We start from the raw sequence: 12089 nt of genomic DNA on the forward strand, positions 1-12089 counted from the left end.
TATTGAAACAAGAAATTTTTACTTTAACTTCAAACAATCTACCCAACATGATGAAACATGAAACAATCTAGCACCAGATGCTTGTCTATGCGCAGATTTAAGCTAGCAGAGATCTGCATCTAACAACTGTAAGAGGAATTTCAATCACTTCTATACGAGAAAATCAACATTTTGCAGCTCTACAGGTGCTGTTAAATGCCCATGCCTTATAGCCTGCAAATCCCTGGAGTTACCTTCCAAGTAATTTCTCATGAAAGCAACCATGATTCCCCCAACAAATCTTCTCATGGGGTCTCTGGACTCCCCATTTTTGCACAAACAATACGTGGCCTTGCCTCGAAGCCCTGAAGTGTCATCATCTAGCATGTCAAGGTGGCCATAATCTCTGGCCACAAAGTAACACGCTGGTTTTTGACATTCATTGTAGAAGTCCTTGTGATTCACTCCTTTAGGAGCCGAAGGAGGGAAAAGAAAATTGCTTCTTAATTCGCCCAACCCTGATCCAATGATTGATACTGCCATGTCAAGATTAAAGGAATGAGGATTGTAGGTGAGAATTGGTGGCATTTGTTTCCCTTTCTCCACTCCATCCACAGGATCTATGCCTATTAATGCTGAAAACTTCAGTGAAGTCACCGCTTTTCCTAGAGCTACCCCAAAAGCTACTTTTCCTCCGCGGCTATGCCCTGCAAGTGCTAGCTTACTCAAGTTTGCCTGAACCTTGGGTGGTAGCAATTTCTGTAGTCCCTCTGATAACCAATTGGCTATTTCAGCTGTGGCATTAATTTCTTCTGTTGTATCTGGTCCTGCCATGCTGTATAACTGATGTAACGCAATTGGAATATATTTGTGAGCCAAGGGATGAAAGATCAACTTTCAATTGTTATAGACAAATGCAGTTTTTTCAATTGTTCTATAAAATGTTTTCCAAAATTTTACCTGAAAGAAACTTAAAGATGGAACCAGCAGTAGCCTATACCAAGCTCAGATGATAATCACATTCCAATTGTAACAATAAAGCTATTGTTGTCCATTCTCATATGTAGGTCAGAGATGTATGAATGTGATCAGTTGTTATTTTGTGTGTTGGGGAGGGGTGGGGGGGGGGTTGGAGGAGGAGGTGACAACTGACAAGTGAGATGCATTAGTTTGTGGTATCAACTATAGCACCAAAAATTTCAGAGTAAAAGATGTAGACCTGTGGAGCAATGACGATAAAGCCATGAGAAGCTATATGTTGCACAAGCTGAGAATAGAAAGAGTTGTAGAGAAGATAGCCATGAATGAACAACAGCACTGGGAAAACTCCAGCTTCTGATGGTATGCCAATTAAGAGTGGCTTTGGAGGACGAGCAATGCCAAGTAAAGCATTACCGATGCTAGTCTGCTGTTCAACTTTTAGCAGCTTAGATATGTACTTTCCAACGCCAAAAACATTCCTGGAGATGGAGGAAGCAACGGCCGAGGATGCAGTGAAGACCATGGCAAGTTCTTTGAGCTTCTTCTTTCTTCTCTCGAGATTATAGTTTCTTTTTGTCTGGATTAAGTTCAGAACAAAAGCTACGACTGCAGCTCCTGAACCAACTTCACCTATTGATGATATTAGCCTGCTGATTTGAGATTTCAAAGGCGTATGCTCAATTGACTCACTGCTCATTGAACTTAGCATCTTTCCTCGAGTTGTATTCATCCCAACAGATGTAACAAGCATTCGAGCGCATCCGACTGTCACCTTGGTGCCAGAAAACAGGAACGGATTCTGGTCATGATGCTTAATTTCATGATCATGAAAACTTCCAGTCGTAGTCATGCTGGATTCATCAACACGTAAAGCTGGCCCTTCAATGAGCAGTCCATCAGCAGGTACTTGGTCCCCAATCTTCAAGCATATAACATCTCCAACAGCAACTTCTGATGTTGAAATATGCTTTAGCTTGCCATTTCTCATGACTTCAACAGGACTACTGTCACTAACCATGAAGTTCTCGCTGTAGTTTCTGTTTTTCCTGAAATCAGTACTGGCCACGATGGATAGGACAACAAGAACAGCAGAAAATATGCTTCCACCACCATACAGCCCTTCCATTAGTCCATTGCTCTTAATGTCAAAACTAAGAGCCATCATAGCAAAACCTAGGAGAATATTGAGTTTCGAATCATCAAAAGCTTCCCAAACAAGATGGAACAAATTCTTTCCAGCAGCCTCGCTGTATGTGTTAGTACCAAAGGCTTCATGCCTACGTGAAATACCTGCATTGTCATCGCTATCTATTCCACGATGCACATCACTATTAAGAGAATTAGCTATCCCATGAACGCCTCCAAATTTATGGAGCTGATCAAGGCTTCTCATCTCAACAATGTGCATCAGGCTTGACTGATCAATAGTGAAGCAGGGCAGATCCTGAACAATGTCCATAACGACTCTATCATCAGTTGCAACTGCTGAATTTTCTTTCCAATTTTTGGCTGTTGATTGAGACGGAATGAGACAAGTTATGCTCTTAATGCTGGTATGAACTCCTTTGAAGCCCCTTGAGAAGTGGACTGATACAAGACAAGAATCCCGTATCTTTATATTGTATCCACCAAGATTGGGTGGAAGGTGTACAGAAAAGATTCTGCAGCCCAACTTCGCTCGAGTCATTGCTGACATTTTGTCAAATCCCAGGAAGATGAAGCATAATATTTCACGATTACCAACTAAATTGACCGTCACTTGACAAACAAAATGGACTCTGAATACACAGAAGAGAAATTCATCCAAAGAATGGAACAAAAGCAATAACAGCTGAGAGGATCATAGTAAGGTAAAGGACAAGAATAGATTTCAAAATGTCAGCTGTTAAATTTCTCGAATTCATTAAAATTCCTCTTGATGCTTCGAAAAGAACAAAAAAAAAAATCTAGGAGAAAAGTATTTGCAGTTGGAGTTATGAAATGGAATGACTTTGGTTTTGAATTGAATCGGCATGACTGATATGTCAATATATAGTGCTCCCTCCCCTGCCACCTCTCCTCTGGCTGGCACTTAGATATTATCCATGCACTTTCTTGGGCTGAGCTGTACTTGGTGGTGGAACCCAATTTTTATTCATATGTGGAAGAATCAAGATTCCGTGGAAGAGCTGAGAATCAGAGACTCGATTAATACTGATAGGTTCCGGGATTTTGAACCAGGAATCAAATCAGTCAAAGGTCGAAAGTGGAGAACACAACCATCTCCAATTAACACAATTTGATCATGCCACACATTTTAGCTAAAAGCTTTACAATGGAGAATCGAATGCTTATGTGCATGAAATTATTACCATTTTATGCTTTTAGTCTTCAAATTTATGCTACCGGGCTATATGCTGCACAGCCCTCGTCCAAAATATACCACCATCTTTAATGGTGTTTGACTTTTTAACGCACACTTCCGTCAACCCTTACCAAAAAAATACCTCAGAAATTTGTTCCTGTTAATTTATCACCGTATTGGTGGACTTGGTCTATTGTCTATACCGGGTCACATAATTGTTTTGTTTCGCAGGCTGTGTTTGAGTAAACATGCCTGGACCCTATGACTATCCTCCGAGACACTTTGATGGGAAACATTCAGTGGACTGACCAGATCATTTAGGATATGGATTTACGCTGTAACATCATATTTAATGAAGTACTAGTTGTCTCAAAGATAGCTTGCTTCCTTGAATTGGTAATTCTCTTCTCATCCAAAAAGGAGAACTTTTCTTTCTTTCTTTCTTTTTTAAGAATAAGAGAGGTGGGATTTAAGAAGTAGGAAGAAAAAAAAAAAAAAGAAGTCGAATAGAGGATCTTAAATTCCTGGGTATCAACTCTAACTAGGGGTGGGCAAAAAAACCCACCGATCCGAAAACCTGATGAACCCGATCCGATCCGATCCGAAAAATAGGATACCCGATCCAATTTTTCTTAGCGGGGTAGATGAGGGTCGGGTACCCGAAAAATCGGGTACGGATACGGATCAGAAAAATAAAAACCCGCGGGTACCCGACCCGCAGGGTATATTTTATAAATATTAAAAAAGTAGAGATCATTTTATAATTTTGTAATTTTTAATTCTAAGTGCAAGTGAAGTGGCTCGCAGCCTCATATTCTAATCCTATATGATCTACTCTTCTCATTTTTTTTTTTTGAAGAAAGCGAATATTCTCGGTGAAACATGAACAAAATGAAAAAAAAAATTTGTGAAACTCTGTTATAAAAATTGTTCATCCCTTTCATCTTTTTTATTTTTATTCTACCTCCATCGATCTTTCCTGCAAATCTTGCATCAATTCAATCAAAGATTTTTGTTTGGAGTTTCAATTTTCTGTTAGCTAGATAATTAAAATATTTGTGTCATTCATTTGCAATTATATCTCTTTAATTTGTCTCTTTTATTTAGTGTAAGAAATTTATTTTTCTTTTTCATCACCTTAATACCATAAGGTCTATTCCAAAGATGTAAAGAAGTTGGGGAAGATTTTTAACATTATTTTGGTTATATTTTTTTCAAAAATAATTAGTTCTATTCAATTCTTTTCCGAACTTGATTTCACAATTGACTTATTTGAGATGCGGTCTTGTACCATAATATCCTTGGGAAAGTTACCAAATACTTATTATCCTTGTGTTTGTTGTGTTGTAGAAGTATGAAATGTGTGAAAATGGTGATGTACTCAAAATTATTATGAAACTTCGTTTTGTCTATTAGATATTCTAATATGTACTAAATGTATGAGATCGATTTGATTATTGGATGAAATGTATGAGAATGGTGATGTATGGACTTTAATTACAATATCTCTACCAATATTAATTGGAAAAGCATGTTTTTTTTTATTGAAAAACATGTTGATATTAAGTAGAAAATAAATTTTTTTTATTGAAAAATAGTTTTTTTTAGGGGCGGGTACCCTATGACCCGCCCCTTTTTTTCGGGTACCCGCTATTCGGGTACCCGAAAATATTAGGAGCGGGTTAGGGTCGTAAAATGACTGATCCGATATATTAGGGTCGGGTCAACCAAATCATGTTAGGGGCGGGTACCCGACCCGTGCCCACCCTTAACTCTAACCACTAGATCAAGATCTCTTCGATTCAAAAAAAAAAAATTTTTTTTTTGAGCGAGAGAACTTGCGGAGTTTCTATTATGTTATTAGTACTAGCTTTCACCCCAACTGGATGGATAATCACAGGGGGGCCATAAGCTGATGTATCCACGAAGTTGAAGAAAATGTTCAAGAAAACTCAGCAACAAAAGTAGATTACATTTTTTGTTCTTCAAATTTCTTCTTGAAGCTCAGTTTTCTGCAAGTACTGGTGCTAGTGTTCAATCCAAATTGGAACTTGTAAATTATTAGGGTCTTGACCCAAAGAGAACGGCATGCGTATTCATCAGCTGAAAACCATTCTTAATGGCGTAACGACTTTTATCAAGGTAATGGGTCGGAACAAGTTGAAAGATGACCAATGACCAGCGAGCTAAATTTGGGTAGGAAAATATTTAGTCTTTCTTTTTTGCCCCTCAAGAAGAAGACTCATAAAATACGACCAAGCTAGTCCAACAGCACAAAGCTTAAGTATGGATCATATTATAAAATCAATAGCGTTCTACTGCAAAATTTTTTTTTTCTTTTTTCTGAAATCAAAATCCTAATAAGTTTAATGGTTTGGTGCTATACATTTTATTAAACTTACGTTTTCCCCGTTTTGGAAACACAAATATCAGGAAGTCATTCATTTTCAAAACGTTGAATTTGATGTTTGACATCTTCGACTTACTTCACGAGCTCTATACTGAAACTCTTTCTGTCTCATTTTGACAGTTTTGATTTTTTTTCACATTATTTCAAAAAATTAGTTAACTTTATTAAAAAAATAGATGTGACGTACTATTATTCTAAAATACTCGTATGTTAAAACTGGTGTATGACTAATTATTATAACTTTACATTATTAACAACAATAATATTGATGGAAAGTTCAAAATAATTATTGATGAAAAATTTAATCGTATTAAATAAGGTGGGTTATGCTCCCTGGCAACAAAATACATTAAATAAGGATATTTTAAAGAAGTTATAATTTCTCGATTGAAAAGTCAACTATAATTTAGAACATATGGAAAAAAAAATTAGACTATTAAAGCGGGACGAGGAAATACTAGTACTTCGTTCTCCACTATCGAAATATCATGCAGTACGTATGGTTGATCAAAGATAGTCCCGATACAGATAGACATCATTATTGTTCTTTTAATTATTTTTATCTGATATGCGAGATATGATTATAGCTAATCTAATCTAGTGGAAAAACTGACCAATAATAGCAGTTGGAAGACATTAAACACGGGGCAAAATGTACTTTGAGACGAGTTCAATTCAATGTTACGAAATGCACTTTTATGCCAGAGTCAATTAAATTGTTTGAACACCAAAATTTCAACAATTGCACTCATGTTACCCCACTTCAATTTTTTCTCTTCAAAAAGTGCAGCCCCATTTCATTTTAATGCGTTTGTACAGCTATGAAAACGATAATGGGTTTTATTTATATTGCCTGAGGCTTTGAATTCTCATCTATTCTGTCCATAGTAATGATGCCATTATCAAACAAACAGGACTCTGGATCAACTGTATTACAAATTAACATGAGAAATGGTTGATGAGTCCTTGGTATGGTGAATAAAACTGAGAACTCAGGATTTAGATGTTGTAAGTTCAAATCCCTCATTTTGTCTCTCTCAACTTTTTAAATTCCACCCTTTTCTCCATTAAAAAAAAAAAGTTAAAAAAGAAAACCATGAGAAATGAAGCACGGATATGAGTCAAATTAAAGGGAAAAAAGTGCCTTCAAACTGGTGTCTTTTCCATTACAAATGGAAATGGATAGAATAGAGCAGTCATGTTAAAAGGAAAAAAAAGTGCACTGAAACTAGGCGTCATGGAAATTATATTAACAAGACAGTCTACGTGACAAGCAATATCTAGAATCTGTCCCATCTTTTGGAATTGCATGGCTTCTTGTTTTCTTAGTGATTTCTTTCAGTCTTCACCCCACTTACGACGGTTATGGATCGTCCAAGATTACGGCTCCATCCAGCCGATGAATGAAAATTTTGGGAGACAAGGAAGGAAAGGGGGGTAATGGTTGGGTAGTTAAGTTTCCAGATTTGCCTAAAAAATTGTCGATTTTTGAGGTTAAATTTAGAATTAGCTTTAATTAATCGATTTCTTACGTTTATAAGAAAAGGAAAAAGGAAGGAAGGGGGGGTCAGGTTTCTCAAAGGAAACTCGAGGGATCAGAGTCAAGTCACATGCACAGTGCAAATTCTTTCTTCTTCTTCTTCCTTTTTTTTTTTTTTGGTTTGCAGTATTTCTTGGTCCAACAATTAATGTTATTGGTGGTTGCATAATGGCTATATATACTAGCATACAAACATGACTTACATTGGCACCATGCTGCATTTTTTTTGTTTTTTTTTTTTGTTTTTATGGGTAGAAGAGTGGAAGAAAATAAATGTGAAGAAAAAAAAAGAATTCAGTCAATAGTATTGAAAGTGCTTTGGAAAGTATGTAGTAATCAAAGACCATTTCCATTGAGAGCACAAAAGTATAGAATGTGCTTTTGACCCATAATGGTGTTGCATGTAACACATTTTGACTTAGAAGGTCCATTTTCCTATTCTTCTCTAATTTTTTTTTTTTTTACATAAATTTTTCCATGTCTCCAACTGCATTATTTTCCAAGTACACGTTATTGAGGATGCATGTTGGACGTTGGGCGATGGCATTAAATTGGTAGTGAAAGAGATGTAGGGTACCCTTGTGTTCATTTGTCCAATTTTCCTTCTTCTTTCTTCTGTACTTTTTTTTCTATTTTCTCACGACGAAACACTTTCTTGGTCAAAATGGTGTGGTTACGATAAAGACTGAAGAGGAGGGTAGAAGGGAATGTGGTTGTTTGTGATTTATTTCTCCAATTTGTTCTCCCTTCTTCCCCACGAATTAAAGTGGTAATTGTTATGGCAATTACCTAATTTTTTTCAAAAAAAAAAATTAAGTGATAATTGTTCTGACATTTACCAGTTCACTGGTTGATGGGTCCAGTAGATTAAGTGTATAGGCCGCTTCAACAAAACGATACATTGGTAATCTAAGGGATGTGGAGAAGCTCAGTAGCCCAATTAATTGTTGGAAGCTTGGGCCCAACAAAATGGTCAGCCATGAGAGGGACTTTTGGTTTTTTTTTTGGGGGGGGGGGGGGGGGGGGGGGGGAGGAAATTAGTCAATAGTATGTAGCAAGACCAGTCTCCGTTACCGTGCTTGGCAGAAAAAAAAAAAAAGTAGTAAGACCAGCCCCGCGAGTAGTCCGACTGGTTGCCTTGCTGTGTATCTTGAGGTAAGGCTCTATACATAGGGATGGCAATGGGGCGGGGGTTCCTTCCCCCATCCTCCGCCCCATTGTCAAATAACTCCCCCGTCCCCCGCCCCCGTCCCATTTTCCCCGCGGTTCCCCGCGATTTCCCGTGAGAAAAGAAATCAGCTTATCATAAAATGTTCATTTACAATAATTCACTGAATTTTTTATTAGGTTGCACTTGATTGCCCCCTCTATGTATATCTGATTTTTCAGTTACCAGCCCATCTCCTGACCAAAATATATCATTTGGAGTTATTTCAGAATTATACATATATCCATGACTATCTTTTTTTTTATAATACTAAAATCTTAAACCATTTAATTGCCGTAAAACGAGTATTAGTACATAAGATGCCAGAGATTCATATCCAAAGCCACAGCATAGCTTTACAACAACATAGAGTTTTTCTTATTAAGTAATAGCATTCACAGGTCTCCTTAACTAATTAGCTAAAGATGACCCCCACCATAATAAGTTATATCCATGGCTATCTAAAAGGATTGAACAACTCAGAAATAAAACTACAAATGTCATTTAATTTTGCTCAATTTATGTGTCCTTGAAGAAAATTGATCACAGAAATTCACCAGCTCAAACTACATTTAGTCTTAGAAAACTTGAAGAATTCATGTCTACACGCACTCATTCTTGGAATTTGGTAATTGTAAGTCATGAGTGCACAAGATCCTAAGCTGTGAAGCATCGTGGATCCACTTATTTAGTAGTAAAATCGAATCAATTATCCCAGCCTGAAGTATCCTTTCATATCCTAGTGTACTGAGGCTCCTAAAAGAGGAGAGGACTAGTTATTGTGAGCAACTACTGCCACGACTTGAAGCTGCAAAAACTGGACGTAGTTGTTACTTTTGTGTATTTATATATATATATATATATATATATATTTTATGCGGGGGGCGAGGCGGGGGATGGGGCAGGTGTATGTTGCCCCATCCCCCGCCCCGTTTTAAGGCGGGGGTAAATATTTTGCCCTCGCCCCGCCCCATCCCTCGCCCCATTTGTACTTCAGCGCAGGCACTCGCCCCCATTGCCATCCCTATCTATACATTTTTGGGAAGTTAGTCTGACCTAAAGATTGGAATACCTCTTAGTTAAAAAAAAAGTAACAAGACTAATTTCTCTTGTCACAAGAAAACTTTTTTTTTGGGGGTACTACTTGTTGAGCATACACCAGAACTAGGGGATTATATTATTGGGCACCCGTTAAGAGTGTTTATTTTTTGCGAGAGGGTAGTCAATTTGGGAAACTATCTAAATATAAAGATGGAATAGATGTGAATTTAGGTGTAATTTAGATGTGTTGACGGGTGTTTATTAGTCATTCCTTAAAAAAAAAAATTTGTACATTGTTTGAAGTGTTGGTTAATGAGTGCTCAATGAGCGCTCTTAATGAGAGGTTTCAAGTGTTAATTTTTTAGAGAAAAAATTAAAATTAATTTGAGAAAATATTGAAATACAAATGGGCCAGTAAATGTAAGTATGTGTATTCCCATTATAAATTAAGGGTAATTTAGATATAGTACAAGTAACCAGAGGTCAAGATACCCAACTGGAAAAATCTTTAATTAAATTCAAGGACGTCAATATATTCGAGTGCTTCAAGCAATATTTTCTCATCATATCCACTATCACCAAATAATAATAATAATAATAAGGTTCTGATCTGTGTCAAGTAGAAAGAAAAGCTTTAACAAACTTCTCCAAAATCAAGATGAATGGGATTTGCTATGATGATTTATAATAAAGCATGGTAGAGTGGATTTTTTTTTCTTTTTTTTTTCTGACGGAGTGGGTGTCCGAGTCAATCCTTATAAGGTCCGACTAATCCCATTCCAGCCCGGGAGGAGAGGCCCCATCTCCCCGAATACGATAACCACAGGACTCGGACCCTTGTGGACACTGGACACCAGCTCCTAAGGAAGCTTGCTGAGACCAACCAAGTTGCCCATGAGAGGCAGACAATTTGGTGACCTCCCACTCTACCAGGAGAGGTGGTTGGTAGAGTGGATTCTTGCCAACAACTTTACTACAGCTCTAATTGATCAAAAGAATTAAGAGGGTCCATCTATTTAACTTTCAAGTTTAGAATGTGCATAAAGAAAGAGGGCTCTGATTAATGAAAATGCAAAGCTAATGATGAGATTAGCAGTGAGAGTATAGGCATTAGTAGCAATCTTAATTGCAGTTAGCCTTTAACACCAAGAGATGCAAAAATTGAGACCCACCATATCACAATCCCTCTATTGGAATCATAATTCCCCATTCACGAGGCAGGGCCATGGATCAATACCAAATATATTTTGTGAGACCAAATAGTTCTCGAGCCAAATTCCACCCTTGCATGATTTCTGGTCCAATCATGTATTAATTCAAGTCATAGTATGTGAGTTACACATGTGAATAAAGGGCATCAAGCTTCCTATTTCTTTTCCTTGATGGAGTTTGAAGTCCTGGAAAGTTTGCATAAAATAAGAAAAATATGTGCATTGTAGAGTAAATTAGTTCTACAAGAAAGGTAGAAGTGGATCTAAGACGTTCCTTTTACAGTTTTTCTTTCTTTGTGCTCGCAAGCTAAGATATGTTCCTAAAAAACACAACAGCAAGCCGCATAATGCACCTTTTGCTAGGTTTCTTGTTTTAAATAGCACCAAGCTACTAAACTATCAGTATGTTGGCCTGGAAAAAGTGGTGCCATTCTGGCAATGGATATTCTTCCCAACCAAGAGATTTAGGCTTATCAATAAACTATGTAAAGGCAGAAGAATATAAAGGCTAAAGAAAAAAACCTGTCCAACAGCAAAGTGATCTTTAGTTAAACTACAATTTTCTCATCAAGCCACGAACAAGAAAACAGGAACAGCAATGCAGGTTGTACTAGGCCCTTTTTTGTGGTTCATCTGATTCCTGATTAATCAAAGAAACAAGACTTGAGCTTAAAGTAATGCAAGTGAAGTGGCCGTGCCAATTTAGTATTCACACATTGGACGTCTCAGTAAGAGTTCAAAAATGTGTTGTTCTCCAAAGCTTCTAGCGATTAGCATGTGCAGTTCATCATGATCATCATCATAATGATGGTATGGTTTTATTCAACTTTGTGATTTGGAATCGTTATGATTAATGAACCGGCGTTGGAAAGACTTGCTACCAAAATGCATAATTGGCTATCAAGTACCTATTTGAGAGTACTGTTCTATTGCAGGAATCAAGCAGTTGAACATGAAAAGAGAGATGGGGAACCAAAATGCATCAGGAATAAAAGGCATGTTTGTATCAGATGCTCAAGTCTTTAGTTTCTTATGTTTGAACTTATATGTGTAGTTGATGACCATGTCTAATTTATATCCATCTGCTGTAGAAGAGGAGAAAGCAACAGTTAAAGTTCCGCAAGAACCCCAGGAAGCAGCTCGCGAAGACGAAATGAAAGGAGAGAACCACATAATTCCTGAAGTTGAGACTAAGGATTTCCAGGAGAAAACAGAATCTTGTGATGATTTCTCGGTTACTACAGATTCTAATGCTGAACAGCATGAGTCAGATGAAAAAGGTTAATACTTCCTCTTATTACTCTAAACATATAATTTTTATCTAGTACTTAAGCTTCCCGGATTCAACTACAGTAAGTTAAAAACATGTAGTTTTC

The 12089-nt window shown here is 37.2% G+C and overlaps 1 protein-coding gene across 1 annotated transcript; it reads right to left on the minus strand.

The window, feature by feature from the left end:
• LOC140037531 (uncharacterized) lies at positions 1-2834 on the minus strand. The gene is made up of 2 exons (XM_072081878.1): positions 1199-2834; positions 1-822 (listed from the first exon to the last, which is right to left on the minus strand). Exons 1-2 carry the CDS (start codon positions 2654-2656, stop codon positions 151-153), a joined length of 2130 nt encoding a protein of 709 aa, XP_071937979.1. The 5' UTR covers positions 2657-2834; the 3' UTR covers positions 1-150.
• Between the last annotated feature and the right edge of the window lie 9255 nt (positions 2835-12089).

The sequence above is a fragment of the Coffea arabica genome, chromosome 3c (genome assembly GCF_036785885.1).
Source record: "Coffea arabica cultivar ET-39 chromosome 3c, Coffea Arabica ET-39 HiFi, whole genome shotgun sequence".
NCBI classification, from domain to species: Eukaryota; Viridiplantae; Streptophyta; class Magnoliopsida; order Gentianales; family Rubiaceae; genus Coffea; species Coffea arabica.